Source organism: Barbatula barbatula (genome assembly GCF_947034865.1).
Source record: "Barbatula barbatula genome assembly, chromosome: 6".
Classification (NCBI taxonomy): domain Eukaryota; kingdom Metazoa; phylum Chordata; class Actinopteri; order Cypriniformes; family Nemacheilidae; genus Barbatula; species Barbatula barbatula.
Genome location: NC_136765.1, coordinates 18,653,597 through 18,680,175, shown reverse-complemented (window position 1 = coordinate 18,680,175; position 26,579 = coordinate 18,653,597). Strand labels below are relative to the sequence as shown.

The 26,579-nt window shown below is 38.5% G+C and overlaps 3 protein-coding genes across 6 annotated transcripts; 2 read left to right on the top strand and 1 right to left on the bottom strand.

The window, feature by feature from the left end:
• Positions 1-10,002: 10,002 nt before the first annotated feature.
• htr7a (5-hydroxytryptamine (serotonin) receptor 7a) lies at positions 10,003-12,715 on the bottom strand (the record flags this gene model as incomplete). Its single annotated transcript, XM_079457973.1, has 2 exons — positions 10,003-11,858; positions 12,108-12,715. 2 exons carry the CDS (start codon positions 12,713-12,715, stop codon positions 11,045-11,047), a joined length of 1,422 nt encoding a protein of 473 aa, XP_079314099.1. The 3' UTR covers positions 10,003-11,044.
• A 1,044-nt stretch (positions 12,716-13,759) lies between these two features.
• On the top strand, positions 13,760-16,322 carry LOC306895815 (C-signal). The gene is made up of 3 exons (XM_079459355.1): positions 13,760-14,147; positions 14,595-14,772; positions 15,083-16,322. The coding sequence occupies exons 1-3, from the start codon at positions 13,794-13,796 to the stop codon at positions 15,367-15,369; spliced, it is 819 nt and encodes a 272-aa protein (XP_079315481.1). The 5' UTR covers positions 13,760-13,793; the 3' UTR covers positions 15,370-16,322.
• A 404-nt stretch (positions 16,323-16,726) lies between these two features.
• pank1a (pantothenate kinase 1a) lies at positions 16,727-26,305 on the top strand. Of its 4 annotated transcripts, none has more exons than XM_079458422.1 (8): positions 16,768-17,287; positions 20,142-20,494; positions 20,724-20,977; positions 22,282-22,458; positions 22,540-22,560; positions 22,949-23,072; positions 23,851-23,976; positions 24,148-26,305. In XM_079458422.1, exons 1-8 carry the CDS (start codon positions 17,071-17,073, stop codon positions 24,205-24,207), a joined length of 1,332 nt encoding a protein of 443 aa, XP_079314548.1. In that variant the 5' UTR covers positions 16,768-17,070; the 3' UTR covers positions 24,208-26,305. The 4 variants fall into 4 exon arrangements, with proteins under 4 accessions (XP_079314549.1, XP_079314548.1, XP_079314551.1 ...); XM_079458424.1 differs by lacking the exon at positions 16,768-17,287 and adding an exon at positions 17,861-18,047; XM_079458423.1 differs by lacking the exon at positions 22,540-22,560 and having other exon boundaries at positions 16,727-17,287.
• Positions 26,306-26,579: the final 274 nt, after the last annotated feature.

Sequence of the window (26,579 nt, the reverse complement as noted above, 5' to 3'; positions counted from 1 at the left end):
ATGTTCGAGTCGTTTGAATTACTGAACAAATACCTACATTTTTCCATCACGGAAAGCGGCGTCGTGCCCTTTATCTAAAATGGCATTCAGAGGGAGAGAAAGGAAGGGTAAGGAGCTAGGAGCATGTCTACTGTTTGTTAGTATTGAATGGCAGGACGTGAATGGGGTGGCTGTTTGCAACGATGATTCATGGTGTCAGAAATGTGGGAGAATGTGGTGAAGACAAAATGGAGGAGGGAAAACATGCTGTGCGAGGAGGCGAAATTATGAACATGCGTGTTCAGGTCCAGCTGTGCGTGTGCAGGCTGAATTATTGTGACGTCATAACTGCCATCATTAGAAACAAGGTCTGAAAACTGAAATCACTGTAATTTGTTTACGTGTGCTTATTTGCTTCCTGTGCTCTTATTGTTACTATGTGTACAGTGAAGACTTGATGTGTATGTGCTTCCCAGTTAATGCAAACATGGTGTCATCATGAATTTTGATTGTGTTACATTTTGTCGGGTGTTCGCTCTTTTTTGAGGGTGCAAGATTGCATCACTTAATTGATGCACTGTGACAAAAATCCAGTCGTCTTATATTTTGTTCGCATTTGACACCACAATAATGGGAAGGAATACGAGCATCGGTCTCATCCAAGGGCATCCGCACCTATAATTTAGCACAGAAAATTACTACAACAGTTGTAATGATAAACAGCTCTATTTTAGCCAGCGCTGTCGCCTGCGGTAAGAGACTTGAGAGCCTGCAAGGATAATTGCCTGTCCTCATCAGATGTGCTTTTAATAAATTTCAAACAAACAAGTGATATCATTGAAAGGATTTTGACATGAAGGTTTCCATTTTGTGTATCTGATCGCTTTAATTCGAGCAATTGGCTTAGGCTGTTAGAAAATCAATGCTTCGTAGTCACATGCACCATCTTGCCCTGTTTGTGCCAGGTTGATGGCGTAATCTGTACCCGCACTGCTGAGTGACTATAATATATTTGTGCTGTTCAGATAAAGTGTTATCTTGCCATGTTGCCAGGGGGGGGAATTCAGCCAGAAAAGACTGAACAAAATGGTTTGTGACCTCTATTACTTATGTAAAACAGAAAAAGGAGATTTTAAGTGAATAAATAAAATTTTAATACACACCCTCTTGTCATTTCTTAACACAAAAGGAGATATTTTGAAAAATGTTGGTAATAGAAAGCCGTAGGTCCCCATTGACTTGCATTGGTTTTTTGTCCATACAATAGAAGTCAATGGGGAACAATGGTTTTTGGTTACCGACATTTTTCAAAATATAATTTAGCACAATATGTGTGTTTTGCAGAAGAAGATCATACAGGTTTAAAATGACAATAGGGTGTGTAAATGACGACGGAATTTCCATTTTGAAGATGAACTGTTCCTTTAGAGCCTTAGTGTTCACAATTGCTTGGACAAAAGCAACTTTCCCAAAAAATGTCCTCTTGTGTTAGATGTAGGAATAAAATTTATATTCAAATGAATAAATGCTGAATAAACAAATGAACTATTCCTATCATTTTAGAAACATAAACCATGTTTTGAATTATCAAGAGATATAATTCTCAGCAGTGAAAGAAGGCAAGACTCGCATTGTTCTCAAGTTGTTACAGGAGTGGTCCTCTGTTCTTTTCTTGTCAGATTTTTTTGTCATCTGTGTTCAACAGTCCTGCAGGTCACATGAGGTTGCTTTTAATTTTTCCTCCCTTGTTAGAAACAGTGCTGACTCATTTTGTGTCTTTTTCATACGCATTTAGCACCTGCTGTTATATACTTTTCACACCTCCAGCATCATGCCGTTCCCCAGTGCTCTAGTGGTACTGTACGCTGTGTATTTACAATGCACAAACATAATGGATTTTTCGATAATGTGGAGGGTGCACAACCCCATATTTTTTACCGTCAATATATATTGCCTTGAATTTTTATATTTAAATATAGTAATTTAGCAAACATTCTTTTTTAAAGCCACATAAAAATGAGAGCACATTTAACATTTGTCAATTTTAATGTAACTGTAGTCTATAAAGCCATGTTTATAACTAGAATCTGAGTTAGGAATAGAGTTATGTTCAAAATAATAGCAGATTCAAAATAATCGAATCTGACTCTACCATCTGAATGTCTCAACAGAAATCGAGACTCATCAGACCAGGCCATATTTTTCCAGTCTTCAACTGTCCAATTTTGTTGAGCTCGTGCAAATTGTAGCCTCTTTTTCCTATTTGTAGTGGAGATGAGTGGTACCCGGTGAGGTCTTTTACTGTTGTAGCCCATCTGCCTCAAGGTTGTGCGTGTTGTGGCTTCACAAATGCTTTGCTGCATACCTCGGTTGTAATGAGTGGATATTTCAGTCAAAGTTGCTCTTCTATCAGCTTGATCAACAGGCATTTTCGCCCACAGGACTGCTGCCTACTGGATGTTTTAACCTTTTCACACCATTCTTTGTAAACCCTAGAAATGGTTGTGAAAATCCCAATAACTGAGCAGATTGTGAAATACCCAGACCGGCCCGTCTAGCACCAACAACCATGCCACACTTAAAATAGCTTAAATCACCTTTCTTTCCCATACTGACATTCAGTTTGGAGTTCAGGAGATTGTCTTGACCAGGATCACACCCCTAAATGCATTGAAGCAACTTCATTGTGATTGGTTGATTAGATAATTGCATTAATGAGAAATTGAACAGGTGTTCCTAATAATCCTTTAGGTGAGTGTATATATATAATATATTCTACATGCATTTTTAATCTATTAATTTCTTAAATTATCCTTTGACTATGCTCTGGCCCACCATCTAGCGGCAATTCTTTTTTTTTTTGCCAGATGCCAAACTTACTTGCCAACCCCTGATATATAGATTGTGGAAAGGTTTGAAGTTATGGGTTGGTCAGGTCACAATGCATTTTGTCTAAGTTAAGAAGCCAAATGACAAAAGCCAACCATATTTAAAGGTGTCATACCTTTTAACAGAGTTGCATCTAAATCTTAAAACTACAAAATGCATGCCTCAGGAAGTTAATTCCCATTTTCTAAACGCTCTGGCTCTTGGCAGGCATGTTTTAATTCGCTAAATTGCGGTTTCCCTGAGCTCATCAGGAATGTCTGAGGAAACAGTTAAAGACCCCTCAGGTCATGAAGTTTGTCTTCACGGCAAAAATCGTGGGGTTGTGGGGCCCTAGACAAGACCATAAATATGGGCCCACTAGTGTTAAAAGCACTGCAGTTTGATAAGTGAAAACAAAACACACAAAGATGACAATTTATATATTTACGTGTAGAAGTGTTTTTTTAAATGGAACATGGTAAAAAAGCTGTTATAGTGCAACAACTTTGAATATATACAGATTTAAATAAAGATAAGTTAAGACCACAGTTTATAGTAAATTCTAATGGAAAATTAGACCTTTCCTATCAGAGCACTTTACGCAAGTCCTTGTCCAGGCTCTTGTCTTGTCCAAACTGGACTATTGCAATGCACTTCTGGCTGGACTTCCTGCTTGCTCAATCAAACCTCCCCAGATGATCCAGAATGCGGCGGCAAGAGTGGTCTGCAAATGAACAACGATTAGTGGTACCGTCCCAAAAAGGAAAAAAGTCACTCTCGCGTACCTTCTCTGGATCTGTTACACATTGGTGGAATGATCTGCCTGCTGCTACAAGATCAGCAGAGTCTGTTGCCATCTTTAAAAAATGCCTGAAACGCATCTCTTCCGTCAACAGATGATTGATTTTAACCTCTAATTGTTTTCTGTCTTCTTATGAAAAAAAAGAAAAATTGTACTAACCTCACTATTCTTAGCTTTGTATACTGTGCTAGGCTTTAATGGACTAGTTTTGATGCACTTTGTTGCCTATGTTGTTATAATTGCTTCCAATGTTTCCTCATCTGTATGTCGCTATGGATAAAAGCGTCTGCTAAATGACTAAATGTAAATGTTATGGTATTTTTTAATGTGGGTTACATTTAAGAGGGTGATGGACATCATTCTGATTTATTTTAAATTAGTTTACGCATTAAACAATGTAAAGCAGAACATACTTTGAGCTTGCTTTTCTTTCTCTGCTTTTCTCTTTTTAGCTCCTGAAAAGTACCATTTTAATGCCATAGTTTGCCAAAACCACCGCAACTTCACCAGAATAAGTCCTTCGTTGTTTATCTCTTAATCAATTAAGATGAGGAGCATTTCTTCATGTAACGTGAACATGAAGTTGTTATGAGATACTACATTGCCCATAATCCTGAACACTCCAAGCATGCGCAATAAGACGTAATTGACATCACCTAACGCACCTCCTCAAATGCATCATAAACATTATGCAGGTTGCCCTAAGTTTTCTGTTTTTCTTTATACTGATGGTTTGTATTTATTGTCATTTACTGTTGATTGTTGTTTGGAGAGTTTATTCTGTTATTCAATTCCTTTGGGGTTTTTCACTTACCATGATTCCTTTGTTAATCAATAAGGTCCCTGTGCATGTTGCACTTATTTCCGCCTTAACGCGACAGAGCGGTTGGTGCAAATGGCACAATTAATTTAAGCTTTGAGGCCCCTCATGTGGTCGTGGGGCCCCAGGCAGTCGCCTGTATTGCCTGCGGGATGGTCGCCATTGGTCATAGGTGAATCATTGGGACAGAGAACAACGATATACCAAAATCAGTTAATAAATCAGGTTCTTGATTGTTGTTGGTGACCATTATTAAAATGCCAATGACCAAGCAGTTAAAATGCAATACTATTCGTCATTGAAGAGGAAAAATCTTTTGACCGAGTATTTCTATTACAAAAATCCAGAAACATGTTTGTTAAAACAACCACAAAATTGCTACCTGCCACCTGCAAAAGAGAATGGTGTGTATGACAAAAAACAAATGCTAAAGTACCGTATATTTCTGCAAAAACGTCTGTCTGGCACGTCTGTTTTGCATGCTGTAAATTCTGGCACAGATGCCACCCAAACTTTCTAGACTTGTTAGTTTGAAAGCATCATTGTACCACATCTGCCATGCGCATGGGATTGATCGTGCTTACAAAAAGGTTTATTAAGTCATAGTGGAAAAACAAAGTATAAACACTGTTCACAAATGACAAAAACACCGTCGTTTCAAGGACAGTCATACACCTCAAAGATTACAATTACAAAATGTTCTGTCAAACTCTATTAAAATCAATGAATTAACAACTTTTTGCATATAATGTTCTTTTTAGTAGAAAAGATTCCTTTGACTATAAAAAGATACGATAGAAAACTTCTTCATGGAAAATTGTTTTTTATACAACCTTTATTTTTAAGAGCAGTCATTTTTAAGGTTTAACCTTAATGCATGGATGGTCAACGCAGTTTCCTATGAAATTGTGACTGGAGGTTAACATCATGTGGCATTTTCACACACAAACTGCGTAAAGCATCGATGGTGCTGGAGATTTCTGCAGATATCTGACCATCTGGAAAGAAATGTCGATGCCTGTAGACATTGATGCTTTGACCTTTTACACCCACATGCCTCACTCAATTTCTTCATGTTTGCCCAACTAGAAAAAGATAAAAAGTGATTGATGCTCTTTTCTCTTTTTTAGGGTTCTTTTTCTTAGAATGTTTTGATCATCCTTGTAAGATTTCTTGCCTCTTGAACAGTGGTCTTTAACTACCGTATTGTTACTGGTAATACTTTACTCACATAGTTCACCCAAAACAAAAATAATTATCTTTATGCACTATATCATACCCTTGTATGATTTGTACATGTACAACTTTCTATCCCAACATAAATGTAAGTCTTTTCTGCACAAACTTCAAATTTATGATTTTAGAGTTTAGTGCTCAAATCATGCACTATTTTAGGATATCTGAATGGTGCTTTGGATTATACAGGGTGAGTAAATAATGACAGAATATTACACTTGAGTAAGGTGAAGGTCATCTGTCAAATTCGTTCATCCAAAAGCATTTATGTGAACCAGCAACACACTTATCATGAGAGCATAGAGAGCTCATCATCACAACATTCATGTCATTCTCGCTCTTCTCTCTCTCTTCACTTCATAATGTTGTTGATTTAGGCACAATCCTTCAATACACACTAAAGATTCATTACCAAAAGCTGTAAACTGCGACCATCAGCCCTAATAAAGGAAAAGAGGAGGAGTGGACTTATTTAGGGGGCTTAATCAAGATTTGGAACGGATGGAAATTGTACAGATGGAAAAAATGAGGCAAAGAAAGAAGTAATAGTTAGGAAAGGATTAAAAAAAAGAATGATTTAGGGAAAGAAAAGGAGAAGGATAAAGACACGAAGCTGAGCCTCACTTTTAGACAAATATACTGGTTTCATTTCCAGAATCAGCCTATTAATCGAAGTCCAGAGAAAGTAGTACCTCATCAGAAATGTATCTCCTTTGCGCGACTAATTTCATATACTTTCTTCTTTATTGATCTGTTGACATTTAGGTTGTGTGCGAATGTAAATTTTACGTCTAAACCTCAACCATGATAATATAAAATTATATATTAATTTATAAAAAAATTACTTTATACTATTCTAAATCTATTCTATATATATATATATATATATATATGCAAATCTTTTGTTCGTTTTACAGTGTGAATGGTCTGAAGAAAGTTTAATTTACATCATTTTATAACGTTTCTTTCAGTCTTTATGTTCATTCAGGTAGTGTCAATACTGTTATTATTGTATAGCTTTGCTGAGATGTAAACACATATTTTTCATTTATCTGAAGCTTTTCTTTTATCTGTTTGTGACTTTCCGTTTTTTATCCTCATTATATTACGACCAGAAGAGACATAACAGCGGTTAGTGTTGTTTCTCTACATGCTATGGTACAGGATACAGATTAATGTGACACATTACATTCAAATTGTTATGTTTAGGTAGGACTGATGAAACATGTGATACAATCTGCTGACTAAGTCATACTGTATATGGTTTCTTATTTGAATGTTTCGGTATACACAGCACACAAAGCAATCTTAATCCACTGCAAATATTCAAGCATATCAACAACAACCTGGCTTGTCACTGAAATACAAATAAACAATGCTTATATCACAAACATTTGAGGATTGTATGGGTACGTGAGCCGTTGTGTATAGCTGCTGATTTGATTCAAATATGCGTAATATTGGTCAGTAATCTCAGACGACCTTTCAGAAATGACATATCTCTGTTGAAAAAATAACCCCATTTTCACATTATACCAGCATGAAGTATCAGATATTAATATATCTCCTTTCTCTTCTTACCTGCATATCCATAGATGCTGTCGTTGTTCTCCTCTGTTCACATCCTCCCTTTACCACACACCAAGTGAAAGACTTGAGTTTGAGTGCATGTAATGTTAACATAATGCTCTTTCATAAAAGGAGAGTTTATATTTTAGCATTTATTCACTTTCATGTTTCTCCAAAAATATCCCTACTGTGAGATTATGGCAGGACTGTGGAGAGCAGTCTCGCAGAGGGGAATTGACCACAGAGGCTTCAATACTCCCAGCGCTCCAAGACACAGACATGCCATATGTGTATATAGCGTTTGCTGTAAAAACTGTTCTGCCTGATGAGCACAAAGATCATGTGGCTGCGCAGATGTCAGCATGCGGTGGGCAGCCTCCCATTTCCATATAGGCCTCAGGTGCCTTGTACATCTTGTACAGTCTGATATCGTCAAACATAAATGCATTTTTGAAGCATAACATGTTCACGAGCTTTATTTTAAAATAGCATCAGTCATGTTTATATTTTCTTTAATACTCTTTAATACTATATATATTTTCAAATATATATCAAATGAAGTAATATATTTAAAGTTAGTGTATAGAAAATATATTTTCTTTGGGTAAGGGTGGCCTTAAAGGCAAAATCAGGACATCAGGTTTTGCTTTAAGTGTTTATTTTAATGGAAAACACTTGAAAGCGTTTATGAAATAATATGTACCAGTGAGGCCTTAAGAGAACTTTCACATATCATCCATTTAAATAACTAAATGCATACCTCATATTATCCTGCCTTCTGGTCCTTATTCAAAAGAAACGTAGCATGACAGAAGCCAGATGTACAAAGGATCACACAAGAACATTCCCTGCTATACAGACATAATTATATTAACCATTATAATAATTACCCGCACAGAAAATGAACGAGTCTTTAGGTTATCACATAGTCAGTGCTGCAAGGAAGCTCTACGGTTAGACACTGAGCAGCTGTCCACCCTGCTGAAATAATCAAGAGTGACAGACGGACAGAATGACACAGATCTGAGTGGTTTTGTGGGTACAGATTCTGTGAATGACATACTGTTTTTCCATAGGGCACCAATGAGTAACAAATGTCACATTTTGGATAGCACCACGTCCATCCTTCTCAGAAGATATTATTAATTTATTTTGGGAATTCCACTGATTTTGAAATGAATGCTGTAGTGTGTATATAATGCAAATGGTAACCTTAATTGAGCCTTTGATTAATGTGGTTGTAAAATACGGCAGCTCGAATATTTATTCGTTTTTTAAAGCATTCCAACACATGAATGAGCTAATCAGTCTTAAGCGCGCACAAGGCTCACAGATGAAACCTTTTGTTGTTATTCTCAGTTTCTCACTCTCTCATCTCCTTTGCGTTCTCTCAGTTGTTAGTCTGAGCAGTTTGCGTGACTAACAGACTGAACTACTTCATATGTAAACGGAACCCTGACTTGCTTATTGTATTTGCACAGAAATCATGTGAGGAGTTGGCCAAGGATCCGGTTAAAATCTCTACAGCAAGAAAAGAGTAAAATTGCATTATAGCGATTAATATTTATTGTACCGAGTGATCAGAACCCAAATAAACTTCAAATATATTTTTTAAGTGGATTCAGTCAAATTATTTTGATAAATCTAATGTGCTCTTTAGTATTTTCAGGTTCCAAATTTATCTACATAAAAATATACATTTAATTATTGTTAATTAGAAATTAAGGGAGGTGAATAAATAATTTGAAGATAATGTGTAATCTTGATATAGTACCATACTTCACTGTCAGTGTCATGAAGAAAGTATTTGAGTAAATGAACATGGAGAAAACACAAAATAATTCTGATATTTCTTTTAATATTGTCGTGTTTGTCCCCTTTACCTTTCCACACAGGTGATTAAAACCCACTCTGACTCCTATGGTTCAAATAATTGGGGTGAAATGTAAGGAATTATACTGACCTATCATTTTTTTGTCCTCCAGGCCATCTACCAAAGTGGTGTCAGCCAATATTTTACTTCTTCAGCACAGTGGGCAAGAAACTGATTGTAGTAGCAGGGAGTCATAGAATTCTTGTAGCTCATGAAGTGGAAAACACAGCCGTGAAATCAGGACCTTATCATTGTTATCATCAGAAGCAATTCAGCCTCTCTTAGAACTAATCTTTGTCACCAGGTAGAGACGCCGGACCCCTAAAATAGAATTCCCAGCAGGGTCTCATGGAATGAGCAACTAAGAGTCCGGTCGTATTGAGTGCTTTAGTGATTTTAAGTGAATAATAGCACTTTACTCTAAATTAAGTTGTCTTCTTCCTTTCTCTTTATCTTTCCATCCCTGAGCACTGCCTGGATATATGTATTGTGCAGTTCAAGTGTCCCACCGTTTTGCCAATTTGATTTTTATTACTGTTCCTTTTTGGTCATTCATGACTGTTGCTGTTTTTTAAGATCATTCTATAGACGTTGAATATGTCAGATGAAAATATTTTGAGATAATAGATTTATATAAGATCTAATTGAATTGTATTTTTAGCATGCTTTTGAACATCATGCAAGGTAGCAGTAACTAGGCAACGATGTATTGACTGTAAAGATTTAACTATTTTCAGATCTTTTATCCTTGAAAACACCTTTTTAATAATAGTCTATTTCATTTAATGACAACCTATTTTATTTTAAAGATCATTTAAAAGGATAAACATGCAAATGAGGAAAATCTGTTTCTTTAAATCATAATTTATTTATTCCAATTTGCATGGGAAATGTGTACAACAAATAACAATAAAACAGGTTCAACAATGAAAATACATTAAAGGTGGTACTGTAAATTATGGCGCATCCTCTTTCGAAATATCTACAGCTACACATAAGCTTGCTTCATGTATATTTATTTTTACCCAATTTGATGATATTTTTATATACAGGTCATTCTGAGAACTTTATACGAAGGAATCTGAACATAATATTTTTTCTGATCACAGAGTATTCCCATATATTATGTTGCCAACATGACAAATTTGTTAAAACAAACTATGATGACAAGCTTTCACTTACAATCCTTGCAGGATAAAACAATAAATAGCTGCCCACACCAGAGTCCACATATAGAATTCCATTGGTTTAGCTTTAATTACTGATCGGGGATCAGATTACCCTCTGTCCCCTCAGGTTTAACCACAGAAGCAGAAAGAAGCTTAGCGGACATGAGATCTGCGCTTAAATGCACTGTGCATCAAAGCATAAAACAATCAGCGGTCACAGATGCTTTTGGTAGGGGGTGAGCGTGTGCAAATTGCGGAAAGCTGAAACGATTTGTCCTTAGTTGTCATTTGAAAAGAGTCTGAGGACAAAGACACAACTGGACTACACTTACTGTTAGCAGGTGCTGACAGTTGACAAACGAGTTTGCGGCTCAATAAATACTGTAAAAGTTGAGACTAAGCGTAAAATCGTTTTCTGGCTCTCAGACTTCAGTTATAGAGATTTCTCCACAACGGTGTATTGATCTGTGTATCTTGATCTGAGTAAAATCCCATGTACGACGTGTCTGCCACTGAGTGACCAACAGATGCTGTGTCCATAATGTGACCATAATGCACATCTCTATTTAATATGACCTCTGTTATTCATTCTACAAACTTTTCACAGTGCTTGAAGCAAACACCTTCCACACAACCTTTAACCTGACTATTTAGGAACATCAGTTCTCGATTCCTCCTTAAGCAAATGCAAACCTTTGAACTCTCTGTATGTTAACGGCACATACGGGTCACCCAGACACAACCACATCCGGTCTTTCAACCAGCCGTAAGGCCTCATGCATGCCGGCGGCTGACAGCCTGCGGTTTATATTGCGGTACCGGCAGCTAAGCAGGCTTCGGTAGGTGGTGCGCAGGTCCCGGTTAAAGAAAGCGTAGATGAAGGGATTGATGAGTGAATTGGCATAACCCAACCAAAGCAGAGTTCTCTCCACCCACAAGGGCACACAACTACACTCTGTCCCACATATGAAGGGCCGGGCCGTGGAAAGCAGAAAAAACGGTAGCCAGCAGACAGTAAACGCTCCTACCACCACTCCAAGGGTGGCCGCTGCCTTCTGTTCCCGTTTGAATATGGAGATACTCCTCCGATCTGAGTTCTTCCTGCTCACACCTCGCAGGAGGTGCGGTAGCCGCGTGCACTCTTCCACCTCCCTCTGAAGCTTGATTGCCACGGTTACACAATTCATACCCACGGGTTCTTCCGCCCCAACACCACCTTCCTCTGCCTCCTCCTCTACGGCACGAGGAAAGCCAGTGATGGTGTGTTTGGCGGCACTGAGCTTGGCCGCACGGTAGATGCGGTGGTACATGACCAGCATGACGGCCATGGGGATGTAGAAAGCAACAGCTGTAGAGTAAATGGTGTAGCCAAAGTCCTGGCTGATCAGACACACACGGTCATCATTCACATTTTGCGCCCATCCAAAGAGTGGAGGCAGGGTGATTGAGGCTGACATCAACCACACAGAGAGCACCATTTTGGCCATACACCACCCATTTTGCCTTACTGGATACGTTAAGGGTCTGGTGATACCCAGGTACCTATGATAGAATGAAAACACATGCAAAATTCTGTGGTTATGGTCATGATGTTTAGATTATTTATAATAAAAAATTAAAATGCTTCATATTGCATTTCAGTCTCATTAAATGATATTGTTATTTTTAATAGGCAGGTCACCTCAAATTATTTATAAAAAAAACAAAAAGACAATTTCATACATTCAGGAGTTGAAATAACCAAAGCAATTATGATAAACAATTACCAAGCTACTGTTAAGAAAAACTTACCGGTCAATACTAATAACGCAAAGGGTCATGATAGACGCCGTACAACACATGACGTCCATGGCAATGAAAACGTTACAGAAGAACTTGCCAAAAATCCATCTGCCACCTATCAGGTCGGTGATGCTGACGAAAGGCATCACCGCGAGCGCAACGGATAGGTCCGCGAGCGCGAGGGACACGATAAGATAGTTGGAGGGCTGTCGTAGTTTTTTCACGAAGCACACGGAGATGACCACAAGCAGGTTCCCGCAGATGGTGATGAGAGTGAGCATAGTGAGCACACCGCCGATCAGTACTTTCTCCACTTCTCCATAGCTTAGGATCTGCTCTACGCAACGCGTGCCGTTTGTCATCTCCATCATCTCCAGAAGTACCGGGAAGCTGGAAGGCTTCATGTCTATAGACCCGGAACCGGCGACCACCGCCACCTCTCCAGAGTCATGCGCGATTTTGAATAGCCGAGGGACAAGGGCTTCGGAGATCATCATGCCGTTGAAGGTTTCCAAACTTGCAACTGTATCTCTTGCGCGCTCCTCTTCCATCAGGGTCTTCATAGTGTCTCCGTAGCTTTGCGCGACACCGGTGCTGTTGGTTTCGCCCACCACCATGCCGTGCGCCTTTTATCCATTACTTTTCCGAGTGCCTGGTCCGAGTTTACAATTGCGCTCGTAATGCGCATCCGATTTGCGCTCAATCAGTGACGCGCAGCTAATTTTTCTATTTTTAGACCAGATCGTTCATTCACTCGTCATTTTTTCGCACACCGTGTTCCGACCAAAAGAGAAGAAAAAATAGACGATAGACCTCACAATACGATAACAATAGTTATCTTCGGGCAAAAGTATAATTCTTATAATCTGCCTATGATTATATTTATGAAATAGCTGTCAGTTTATAAAAAATGCTTGGACATTAATGTCATATTTATAAAGAAATATAGTTCCCACATCAAATAATACGCTACCTAGTGTTTTTTTGTTGTTTGTGTTGTACGGAGAATAAACTTAAGATACACCAGTATGTGTAATGCAAAGAGAAAGGTGTCTATTTTGAGATGCCAAATTATGCATGGTAACAGTTTATATTTTGGTGTCTTTGTTAATAAACTATTTTGAGAAGTAACATGCCTAAAATCACTTTTCAATATGCAAGCAAGTCTTTCAACCATAAAACGAGGACACGTCATAAATATCCAAGAAGTTTAAACTACAGCCTGTACATTTCTCATGAAGGCGCGTTCGCGCTGCTGAAGGTTAATTTAGAAAAAAGGGTCACTATCGTCCCCTAGTGGTAAAATGCACAACATAGGAAATAAGGTATTTTATCCAACACATTGCATAAGCATGACTTTTAAAAAACGAAGTGTTTTAAATGGTTGACTCTATTTTAGTTCCTTAACTGGTGTTGAGGTAATATTAGATGTGGGTGCCTTTTTCATCCTTAGTTTAAAAAAGTTTTGAGCTCGTGAATGTCGACTGCTTAGCTACTTCATACTAATAATAGTATATAACTTGCTGAAAAAGAACAAGATATTGTTCTTTTTATTTAACATATATAAATACGTACATTTTAACCTCCCATTACAAAACCAAATTACTTGAATCAAGCCAACACATAAATTACAAAACGTTGGTTGTGTAAGTGTCCTTCTTCCTCCCATAGAGGGCAGTAAATACAAACTCGCGTATGCTGTTTCCGTCAAGACATACATACAGCATGGCCGCGGTTGCCTTGGTGCAGGGTGCTAGCAGGGGTCTGGGGATCGAGTTTTGCAGATATGTACTCCTAAATAAAGCTCCAGCTGCCGTGATCGCAACATGTAGAAACCCGGACGGCGCAGAGCATCTGGGAGCTCTAGCCGCGCAGCACCCGGGTAGAATGACTGTACTGAAACTAGATGTCAACAGGGAGGAGGACATCAAGAGCGCGGCTGAAAGAGTCAAATCTGACTTTGGGAATGTGGATTTGCTTGTGAATTGTTCAGCTATGCTTCATCCGTCTGGTAAAGGTGAAACGAGTTTACGAGACGTGTCCGCTCAGGTGAACTTGAGAGAGAAATTGGAATAAAGTTATTATGTCATAACGTCATATATATATATATAATGTGTTTTTGTTAATTGCACAGAATTTTAAGAATTAGATTTAATAATACCTAAAAAAAGATAAATGATTGCTTAATTTAATTATATGATAAAATTAATCAATTATTGGAATATTCCAGTATCAAATCACTTTTATTGACACCTCACCAACAGCACTCGTACATTGGCGAGTCTTGAGATCAGACATGACATCATATCAGACGTGATGTATAATTAACAGTACACAATACACTCAATACATAGACACTGTGCACACATGATACACAATAAGTATGCACAAAGTACAGACAGTACACAATACAGTTATGCAGTGCAGTCACATATCTTTTTTTAATATATTTTTATTGAATGACTTTAGTGTCTTCCTGTTGGATTTTTGTAACAGGGAATAGTTTCCACTTTGACCACAAATACTGTGGGTCCACTGGTGATGGTCAAGTATTTTGCCCCATTGCTGCAGATGGGAACAGGAGCATTTGGTCAACAGCCCCAAGAGAAAGCAAAACAACACAGTGGAATCATTGTGAACATGAGCGCTAGAGTGGGATCCATAGGAGACAATGGTTAGTAGCGCCGTTTTCAATAACTTGAATAGCCACCCAAGTTTACTGAAACATTGTAAAGTCCATCTTTATTGTGTGTAATGATGTCTATATACTGCCATCTCACATACGTGCTGTACTAAAATGATAGCAATATGTCTAATCTACAATGTTAGATACTTCACAGGTATTTTGTTAACCTTACCTGTTCGGACATGTTTGTTGTACTTATCGGCTTTTGTGGGCCCTTCAAATATTCCGGATGTGATATAGGCACATGGTTTGAATGCACTCAGATTAACGTGTGTTTCATTTTTTGTTTTGTTTCCAGCTCTCGGAGGTTGGTACAGCTATAGGATGTCTAAAGCTGCTTTAAACATGGCCACTAGGAACCTGTCCATCGAGCTGGGTCGAGGACAGGGTAAAATTGTGTGTGTGTCCCTGCATCCTGGAACTGTAAATACAGATCTGTCTCGGCCATATCACCGAAATGTTCCCAAGGACAAGCTGTTCACCACAGAGTACTCTGTACAATACCTAATGAATGTCATAGACAGCTTAAACATTAGCAAAACAGGGAAAGCTTATGCATGGGATGGTTCTGAAATTCCCTGGTAAACAATTTGATCAAAAGAGAAGTCTGTGTTTTTTTATGTTGGTGGTAAGGATAATGTAAGGTGGCATTGGGAAAAAACATGCAGATTAGATTGGTTAATGGATACTCACTGTACAGAACTGGATGTTGTGGATATCTTTCTTTGTGTCTAGCAGAACAGATTGATTTGTACAGGCTTGGAACGAGTTATAGATGACAGAAAATTCTGTCATTATTTACTCACCCTCTTGTCATTTCAAACCTGTATGACTTTTTTCCTCAGAAACAAAAGAAGATATTTTGAAGAGAGTTTGTAACCGAACAGTGCCGCCGGCACCCATTCACTTCTTCTGTATAGTCACAAAATCAATGCAAGTGAATGGGGGCCAGTTAACAACATTCTTTAAAATATCTTCTTTTGTGTTCAGCAGAAGAAAGTAATTCAGACATGTTTGAAATGACCATAGAATGTTTATTTTTTACTTTTAGTCTGTTTATTAATGGAGCACATTTTGTTTAATGTTGTAACTAACAATAACATCACTTCAAACAATGGTGTTCTTGATTCTTTTGCTTTTCAAATGTACCCACATAGTTATTAGCAACTAAAAACTCAAGCATCTAACTCGGTCCTGCCTCGCTTTTACTATTGCTTTCAAAAACATCATTTTAAATTGACATCTAAACTCATCACATTGTGGTAAAGTAGATGTCCAGTTCCCCTCCGATCCTGCCAAGCAGTGGTTTAGGTCACACTGGTGTCACACTCGTTCAGTTGTCTACATGATTTGACTCCTCTCAGGCTTGTAGCTATTTAGGCGTGTATCTATTCTGGCTCAGCCATGACACCTCCCTCAGCGATATCTAGACTGTCTATGTTAACAATGAGTTTAATGACATTTGGCAATTTGCAGTTCTTAAATTATTCTTGTAGATGTGTAGGTGTTCCTGCCCTGTGTATAAAAACAATTTCAGCAAGCACTTGGTCATTCATAATTTTCTGCATGTATAGCTATAAATATATAATTCCAAATTAGACTGTATATTTTCAGATGTGTTATATTGGTTAATAGTTTTTACCTATTTCACATCTCCTTTACCTTAATTGAAAACAACCGATTACTTGAAATTACAGTTCAGACACAACGTCCTTCTTGACCTCTGATACCGAACCACTCAAGCGAAACTATGACCTTGTTCACCCCTAGATAGAGAGATAGAGATATAGGTAAAGATAAAGATGCATGCGAACATGCCTAATCCTACAAATAAAGGATATTTGAAGATAAAGCAAACTGGGCTGTGTGGAACGATTAGTCTTGTTTTGTACTTTGCTCTGTGATAACAATTGGTTGTGATTGTTTGTGCTCATCCGCGTGCACGGCGCAACGCTCTGAGCTGTGAAACTGGCTCGTGTAGCCATTCCGGGTGACGTCACGAACCGGCTGTTTGACGGGTTGCTGCCGCAGCGCTGCATGGGACCACAGAAATATGACCGACAATGACCTCGAACGTAGCGCGTGTTAGCTCTTCGCTCTTGATTCGACACTTGTAAACAAACGCTTTAATCGTTGCTTTTATTATTTCTCTAAGATCAAATAGCTTATGTGCGTTTGCCTGGTCGTTAGCTACGAGCGTATTAATACCTCGACAGCGAGGCACATTTAGTGGCCGTGTGTGTTGTATCGAAATCGTGCGTTGTAGCTCTTAATTTGCATTAATAAATGGACAAAGCCAAATCAGCGATGGACCAGAACGGTGCAGGGTACACAAACGGCGTGCACAAGCCGATCCGACGACAGCTGAGCAACGGGAGCGGTAGCCCTCTCACCGCGACGGACGAAAATCACCTTCTCCATCAAGACCCTCATATCAACGGGTCCCCGGCGAAGAGGTGTCGACTGCGGAGGCGAGTGGAATCTGCTAGGAAAAACAGACCACGTAAGTTGATCGTCACAGGCAAGAACCGTCCGTCTGTTTTTCAAACGATTTTATGAGATATCACTTTAATAAAAATAGGTACATACAAACGTTCAGGGACATGTTTCACGGAAGGTAACGCTAAATGATGTGTGCTCGTTTTATCAAGGGTTAAAATGATAACTTGTTAGTGTGGTGGCATATTATTTACGATCATTTTAATGCGGTAAGACTAGAATGCATATATGGAGATGCGAGAAGACACATTTTAAGCGTAATCTATGACAAATGGGTATAGTCTAAAATCGTTGACTTTAAGTAACCTCAATTCCCATGTTCACCAACTTTTCAACAAGGGTCCAAAGTGTCACGTCTGGGCCGAAGTTAGACAGCGCTCGTGTCAAAAATGTGCCGTTTGTTTTGATGAAACCTTTGGGATTGTTCTTCTAGCTCATTGATTGGTCAACCTGCGGCCAGGAGGTGTACTCAACTCGTTCCCGATGGGCAGGCTCGACGCGTCGTGACCAATCACCGCTTGACTTTTTTCTTCGCGTGGCCGCGTTAAAGGGGCAGACGGGAACGCCCCCAGACTCCACTATGCAGAATATTTTCTAGTTTCTGCCCCTTTTGTAAAACTCAAGGACCGTACATATATAATGCCATTATAAGACGAACCGAACGATTTATGTTGATCTCTGCGCGTGGTGGTCGGGGCTTTTTGGGACGTTTGCACATTTAAAGGCGAAAAGCAGGATGAAGTTAATATGTTCAAGGAAACCTGGTAAGAATGATTCCTGGTTCTGTACAACAGCTGCCATGCTTGCAACTTTTTTGGGTGGAAACTACACTTTTAGGGGGAAAATATGTCTTCTGTTTTAATTGATGTAGATGTAAGTAAAAGCAAAAGAAAACTCGACACTAATGCCGGTCTGTGGGCTCTACATTGTTGTATTTCTACAAACCCAACAAGCTTGTCTGCATTCCACTCTTGTCCTGCTTTATGTAACTCTTCTGTTTGGTGCATTGTTTGCTTTGTTGATCTATTTATAAAAATAGTTTTAGACCCAACTACTGTCTACGTTTTTCTTACTGGTATTTTGAAGGGAATATACTGACCAACAATAGGCATTTATAGCTTGGGTGTTGATTCAGTCTCTACTGATAATCTTTTGTATGTGCTGACAGTTTGGCACTGTCTCTCATAGTAAAAGCACACAAAGTCCGATATTTATGAACAGACGATAGCCAATATAGTTATTGAAATTGCATGTTGTTCTTGTTTGGCTAAGCAAGTGATGGACACATTTCCTAATCCTCGCTCTTACACTCCAATACCCCCTTCACCCCTTCTCTTTCACATTGGCACGGAGTTGCCTTCCAATCCCCCTCTATCTCTCTCTCTATGAACCTCTCTGGACTGTCTCTAATTTACTCTTGCCAGCTTTCACCTTTCCCAGCCCCCACAATTCGTGCCAATTCTCTCTCTCACTCTCTGTCCATGTCTCTCTCTCTGTCTCTGCTGACTGGGGATGTAAACAGACCTTTCACCCACATGGGTGTGCTGCCTGTTTAGACGTCATTATGTCACACCACTGTCACACCCCCTGTTCGTCTTTTGTCTCCGGCTCAATTCCTTTAACGAGGAATAAGGAAACAAGATTGAGCCATCACTTATTATTTAGTGCTCTGTCCCCAGTTTAAAACTTTGCAAATAAATATTGTCGTTACAAACCAGTAGTCAGTTATGTTTTCCGTGAAACATGAATTTAGATCATTTTCAGGACTGACAATTACTTCACTTTTCCAGTTTATTTGCAAACTCCAAATTAAAAGTATTGGAGTCCAAAATATCCCTCCCAATGCAGCACACTCCAATGTCTATATAAGGGGGAGTAAAGGAACCGTGAGGGTCATTTGAGATGATGTCGTAATGGAGAATGCACTGGACACAGACCATCACCTGCCCAATACCAGCTGACAATATTTTTGTGGTGAGCAGGACGGGATGAGAGCCGTGAGGGAAAGGCGCGAGGCCGGTCATGTGAGTGAAACGAGGGTCAGCTGTGCGTGCACCGGTCTCGCATCTCTCACGGTGGAGCACCAGAAGCATAAGAGGAGAGAGGACCGGGCCTGGACTTTATGTTGTGTTTTATTATGTTTGAATGGCCGGCAGTCGACCCTGAGGGAGCATTTTAAGCTTGTTTTATTGTTTGTTTATTATATTAAATCTTATGTTACATTCGCCGGTTCTCGCCTCCTTCTTTCCTTTTATGGATCTTTGTTATAGTTTTATACCTGGATCAACCATAAACCTTAAAATAGATAGATTCTGTTCCGTTCTATGTGTCCTTGAGCTACATTTTTTTCAGGTTTACTGGGGTCAGGCCAGTGACCATGCTTTCATCATATCAGTTATATTAATAAGGCTGTTTCATATCTCAGGTTGGGTTTGAGACATTTGTGTGTACTGATCTCCGATTTTCATTCATTTATAATAACAGACCAGTAGTTTTTTCATCTCTGTAAGCACTGATGCTACAGTGTCCATGTGTCTTACCTGCTAAGCATCTTTGAACAGCCATTTGCAGCCTTGTGACTGTTTCCACGGTAACTGGCTGCTGCAGTCACAGCCTCTTTTCGTTGGCCTGCTTGCAATGTTTGAATTAGCCTACTTAGAGAGATAAAATTGACACACACTACGAAAGTATGGTAGTTATTTATTCTAAAATGACTTTGTCTCTAGTTTTTGAATATTTAAAGGTAACCAGTAGTATGGTGATTTAGAAATAATGTTGTTTAGTAGTAGTGTTGCTTTGCTCTGTAGTGATTTTGATCTGTTTTCTTTCTCTCTCTGTCTGTATGTATTTCTCTCCAGCCTTTCCCTGGTTCGGGATGGACATCGGCGGTACTTTAGTCAAACTTGTTTACTTTGAACCCAAAGACATAACTGCAGAGGAGGAGCAGGAGGAGGTAGAGAATCTGAAGAGCATACGCAGGTACCTCACCTCCAACACGGCTTACGGCAAAAGCGGCGTACGTGATGTCCACCTGGAAATACACAACCTGACCATCTGCGGACGCACAGGAAACCTGCACTTCATCCGCTTCCCCACCACTGGCATGCATAGATTCATCCAGATGGGCAGAGACAAGCACTTCTCAAGCCTGCATACCACGCTGTGTGCCACGGGGGGCGGCGCTTACAAGTTTGAGAATGATTTCAGAATGGTGAGGAGCTGCACCACGAATTTATGTTTAAATGGTTAAATGGTTTATTTAAGGCATTGTTTAAGAAATACTATTTGTAGTGACAAGCAATTTGCGTATCTACACTATGTAATGGACCAAGTTGATTTCATGGTGGTCAGAGCTATGTGGTGCCACAGAATTATAAAATAAATAATTTTGTCCTTTTTTTCTTTCTTTCTCTGTGTCTCATTCCCTTCTCTTTTTCTAGATGGCAGACCTAGAACTGCTAAAGTTGGATGAGTTGGACTGTCTGATCCAGGGGCTGCTGTACATAGACTCGGTTGGCTTTAATGGTCATCGTGAGGGTTATTACTTTGAGAACCCGTCTGACACGCAGAACTGCATCAAGAGACCATGCTGTCTTGACAACCCTTTCCCCATGTTGCTGGTTAACATTGGCTCGGGTGTCAGCGTTCTGGCAGTGTACTCCAAAGATAACTACAAACGTGTGACAGGCACCAGGTGAGGACAGCTCAGAAAAATTATATCAGGAAATAAATCAAAGACTAAGAGACAGCTTTCCAGGCGGGACTTTCATTACAACAAGATAGGAGTAGGATTTATTTATAGGTCCAGTGTATGAAATTTAGATGCATCTCCACCCCTCTCCCTTTCGAAGCACTATGGTGGCTGAACAGGACTAAGATGTCGTCACGTTTTTGCTTCTTTGCCGAACGAGATAATGTATTTACGAAACATGCTCTGTAGAGCAGTTTGTCCGTTTAGGGCTACTGTAGAACCAACATGGTGAATTCCAAGGGGACCCGCGGTGTATGTTAATAGAAATAACTCATTCTAAGGTAATAAAAACATAACGCTTCATTATGTAAGGTATTTATACTCCTCTAAAGACATAATTTTGTATATTATATTGCATTTCTTTCACTAGATTCTCAAAAAAAAATTATTAGGAAGTTTTTTAGTTAAATGTGCCTTAGAAGAAACATTACTGGTGTGCATCTTGAGAAAACAATGGAAAAAAATACAACTTACACAATAAAAATGATAACATAATAAAAAGCATGTTTTTTTTAAATAAAAAGAAACAGAGTTATCTTATTCTGGAACCAAATTCTTCGTCTATATATATAGGGGATGCATCGATACCAATACAAGTATCGGACCCGATACTAAGCTCATGTACCCGTATACCTCATGTGACATAACTTCAAAGTTTGTGACAAGCACATAAAAATAAATGTTTTTTCATTATATTTTTAAGGTGGAGTTGTTTGTAATTATGAAGCCATTCTATTTTATTCATACTGCGTTGTAAAAAGGTACAGGCATCGGCACAGGCATTAGTATCGGCTAGTACCAGAAAATATATATTGGTAATCGTACTGGTACTCGGTGCATCCCTAAAATATATATATATATTTATATTGTATAAACAACATATATTGCTAAACATTAAACTGTTCATGGCGTCTGTGGATATCTGTAATCATGATATTTCCAGTATTAATGTAAGGTTGACTGTAATAATCTGGACTGGAGATATTTCTGTGTCTGACTCAAAATAGAAACTGTACCCCCAGCAACCTCTGCACAGAAAGATCTTGTCGTCTTATGCATGAGTTCAAAGCATGCTTCATGTTGCAATGGCCACATACCTATGTCTTTTATGTGTGCTTGTCTGTTGGTGACCTTGGCCCATTTTTTATTTATGAACATATGCATTTAGTTTATATTGTGGTCATAAGGTCAAATTGTGCATGTTTAGATCTAACCGTGTTTTGGCTCCGTCTCTATTTAATCCATAGTCTCGGAGGCGGGAGTTTTTTGGGGCTGTGTTGTCTGTTGACGGGTTGCGAGACCTTTGAAGAGGCTCTTGAGATGGCTAGTAAAGGGGACAGCACCAATGTCGATAAACTGGTGAAGGATATCTATGGAGGAGACTACCAGCGTTTCGGCCTTCAGGGGTCCGCTGTGGCTTCAAGGTACAAAAGACGCTCTATGTGTGTATGGTGTTAGGTGTCAAAACCCACAAATGAAATGTGATTCCTCTGTTGTATTTACAGGGTCTCATGTGACTCAGACTAGTAAGAGCCAATTCCTCTCCTTACCCAATTTTGTTTTGAATCTGGTATGATTTTGGATTGACTTGATTTGGAATGATTTAAAATCTAAGGTGAAATCAAAGATTTAATTTTTTTTGTAAACTGAGCTGATCCAGGAAATTTGCTATTATTGATTTATACATGAATTAGATGCAGACATGAATGGGAGGAATGAACTCAGACTTGTTTGTGTAGGCATGCAGCACAGTACCAAAATAAGTCACCTCCATTTTGTGGGTGTGGCCTGTTTCTTTGAGGGTAGTGTCCTTTTATTATTATGCAAGTAAAAAAACCTGTTTCTTACTAGTGATTTAGGAGCGTCTGTTTGTGACAGAAATATGTGCTGTGTGTGTGTGTGTGTTTGTTATAGTTTTGGACACATGATGAGCAAAGAGAAGAGAGACAGTATATCCAAAGAGGACCTGGCGAGAGCAACTTTAGTTACTATTACCAACAACATTGGCTCCATCGCACGCATGTGTGCAGTCAATGAGGTGTGTTGTGTGTCTATGTACTGTTGCTAAAAGGGTACTCTTCAGAGATCTTTAATTCTCTATATCACCCTCAGATCCATCAAAATCGATAGGAAACTGATAAAGAAATGAACTACATGAAAATTCTTAATTCTATGAGTGAAGCTCTTCTTTTCAGCAGACCTTTTTTTTAAATTAGGCCTAAATCCCTAGACTGTTTTCAGAAATTATTCAATAGATTATACAGATTGATAAATACTCAATATTTATTACATTTTATTATGTTATTTGTTTTTCACCATGAAAATAGCTGAGGAATGGGATCTGTCTGGCCACTCTGGGCTTCTCTACAGTGTTGCCTTGTAACCTGGTGATCAAGCAGCATTGTACAGGGCTTTCAGAGCGGACGGAACACCATCAGAGCAGGAACATTTGATAATACTTGGACAATAGAGGACTTTAATCACATTATTCAGTATCAACAGTTTTTGAGGTTGTTTATCCCAAAGTGTCCGAATAAGTGTCAACTTACCATAAAAACAGATTATTTTGTCGCCCCCTGATGGTACATAAGGTGTCTCTCATGTAGTTATAAGGCCCACACAGAATGCCCTGAAGTTCTCCATAGGTGTTAATTAAACCTTTTGTGTTATTTTATCATAGTTTAACCTATCAATTAAAGTGTAGTACCATATTTAAATATTTACATTTTCCTGTAAAAAAAACAAATGCTATTAAAAAGGTCAACAGATTGTGTCTGGGTATGTTTGTAGCGTAATGTTTCTGTTTTGCCTTACAGAAAATTGAACGGGTTGTTTTTGTTGGGAACTTTCTGCGCATAAACACGGTGTCAACGAAGCTTCTTGCATATGCAATGGATTTTTGGTCCAAGGGCCAAATGAGAGCCCTCTTCCTGGAACATGAGGTAATACAGTAATCATCAAGTTGTTTTCGTCTTTCATTTTATCATCTGCTCTTATATGTGGTGAATTACAATGGTGGTGAAACTATGTTGAAAACCTTACGGGTGCATGTTTATAATGTACATTTGTGTGTGTGTGTGTGTGTGTGTGTGTGTGTGTGTGTGTGTGTTAAGGGATACTTTGGAGCCGTTGGTGCTTTCTTAGAACTGCTGAAATCATCTTTAGACGACTAAAAGAAAGACATTGACAACTTATCCAGAAGTTGCTTTAGGACTTCCACACAGAAGCTCCAACAGGAAAACCCGAATACTGGGAAATCTGAAAGAAGCCATTCTAGTAATTACCTGTAAATAACTGTTGAAAGAGGTTTTAAAATATTTTTTATGAATAACACTGTCTCTTTCAGACTCTAACTGAACATTTAGTTTTTCTGTTGGTTTTCTTTTTGGGCTGTTTGTAAATATCGCTACTGTATAGTGAACAGGAAAAGTTTAATGATTGGCCAAATCGTGCGGTGTTAAAGTTTCCTTATTCTTGAGCTGGCACCAGGGGAAAGGGTCACATTTGTATTTAATGGTTCTCCGTCTGAAGGCCTTGCAGATAGTGGACCTTTAAACTGCTGTTTAGACTTCAAATAATGTTTAACAAAGTTTAAAAAATTATTCTAGTTTTTATATAAGTCTTTGATTTCTGCACAGCATGGAACAACCTTTTCTGGTTCTTTCTCCGTTATCTCTTCACTACTGTTAGTGTTCTTTCATGCGGTTGTTTAAACAGGAATCAGTTCATTGTGGTAATTTATATCAGAAAATACGTATATGCGCGCCGACTCACATGAAGCCTTTAATTTTGAAAGGATATAAAGAAAGATTGGGGCGTCTCAAGTGGTTTTAATTTCAAGAAGGAGTTCTATGGGACCAAGCGGCTAATTTAAAATTGTCACTTCCATTAGGAAAGTACTGTAATGTCCCACATGGAGTAAGTACACTATACTTGATATAGAGCATACAATGGAGAAAAATAAACTGATTTTTAAAATTGTGTTTTACAAAGTAGGCCAGTTAGCTGTGTCTGGTTCTGTTTGTGTGAGCTTTGCCTTTATCCACCATGCCTTTTTTTCTGTTGCTGTGTCTTTCCGGTCGAACCAAAATCACGTTAAAATCATCTCTAAAACTGATTATATAAACATACCTCCTGTTTAGTGGCCTTCCTCCGGTCTAAACTGCAGTAATGATGTACTCAGAGTAGCAGAGTGCAAAGTTTCCTCGCCATTCAAATATCAAACATGTTTAGACGGTTCAGTGGCTTTCCATTGAAGTGCCAAACTGTAAGGTTGAGAGGTCAAACCCGACAGCCTGCTAATTCAAACACTTCTGCTTTGTCAGGCCATGTCATGCAGTTATGGAGGCGACTCATTACTTCTCAGGAAAGTTGCCTGCTATTCTTGAGATTAATATAGTTGATATTTGCTAAAGAAAAACCTATTATCTTTTGTATTTGTTTTAACATTCAATGTGAGATTTTCTATGTAAAAATGGTTGTATAACTTACAACTTTTGTTTGGATTTGGTATTAAATAAGTTTACATATTTGGTACACCGTTGCAATTTATGGGATTTGTCAAGCTAGTACACTGCATAAAATTGTATGTCCAAGCAAAGCTGTCAACCACTCTTTATCATTAGCTCGTATCCAAAAAGTCAGCTTTTTGTAAATGTGGTTGGCGTCCTCTTATAAAGTTTTATCAGATTTTATTGGTACTTTCGCTTGTTATAGAAGCAGCACTGATCGTCTGCCAGTTTAAAGAAATATAACCAACCCACAGACACGGATCTAAAAGGTTATAGTAATGGTTAGCCCTATAATTTGTTTATATGCTGTACGATTTATGTTTCTCTGAAAAGTTGCTGAACATCAGTCCTCTTGCTATGCAGTAAAATCAATTGTCCACAATGTTGTTTGCATACTGCAGTTTGGGGGAGTCAGTCTGCTCTTCTTAGAAAATTTCTGTCTGTAATACTGCTGTGCTAAATGAGAATTCGATCTTTTGGGGCAGGGGGTTCCTTTGTCGTTGAGATTTGTGTGTTTTCTCTGGGTTCCTGCTGAGATTTTGAAACTTTCTTAGCTAAATTGACAGTTTGTGCAAAGATGTAAATATGTATGCCTTTCTATCCCTCTGTGACAGAAACACTGTATGTTTTTCTTAGTGAAATTTGTGACTTCACTATATAAAATGGAACACTTGATATGTGTGTGTGTGTGTGTGTGCTGGATTTATTGGATGTAGAGATTCCAGAAAGGGCATTTAAGACAAATAAACTTTTAAACAGATGCAGAAGTGAATGTTTTTGCATAATTACTTGTAGCTTCGTGGATTATGAATATGTATGAATATGTGGTTTCATTGTAATAAAAGTGTAGTAACCATGTTTTTGGTGCATATTGATTACGGTTTAGTTTTACAAAAAATATCATTATTAAGGTTATTGTAGTGAGACCATAGGAAATTTGTGGTTACTGTGGTTTCCTACAAATAAATCCAAAAGAACTACAATAAACTAAAGTTGTATATAAAGTTTATAAATGACAGTTCAACCATGGTTAG

Excerpts from the sequence above, each read along its gene's own strand:
- pank1a (XM_079458422.1), top strand. The coding sequence starts at position 17,071 with ATGGACAAAGCCAAATCAGCGATGGACCAGAACGGTGCAGGGTACACA. Across the intron at positions 22,561-22,948 it reads GTCTCATGTGACTCAGACTA|TTTTGGACACATGATGAGCA; the intron begins GTAAGAGCCAAT and ends TGTTTGTTATAG. Across the intron at positions 23,977-24,147 it reads CCCTCTTCCTGGAACATGAG|GGATACTTTGGAGCCGTTGG; the intron begins GTAATACAGTAA and ends GTGTGTGTTAAG.
- LOC306895815 (XM_079459355.1), top strand. The coding sequence starts at position 13,794 with ATGCTGTTTCCGTCAAGACATACATACAGCATGGCCGCGGTTGCCTTG. Across the intron at positions 14,148-14,594 it reads TACGAGACGTGTCCGCTCAG|GGAATAGTTTCCACTTTGAC; the intron begins GTGAACTTGAGA and ends TTTTTGTAACAG. Across the intron at positions 14,773-15,082 it reads GGGATCCATAGGAGACAATG|CTCTCGGAGGTTGGTACAGC; the intron begins GTTAGTAGCGCC and ends TTTTGTTTCCAG.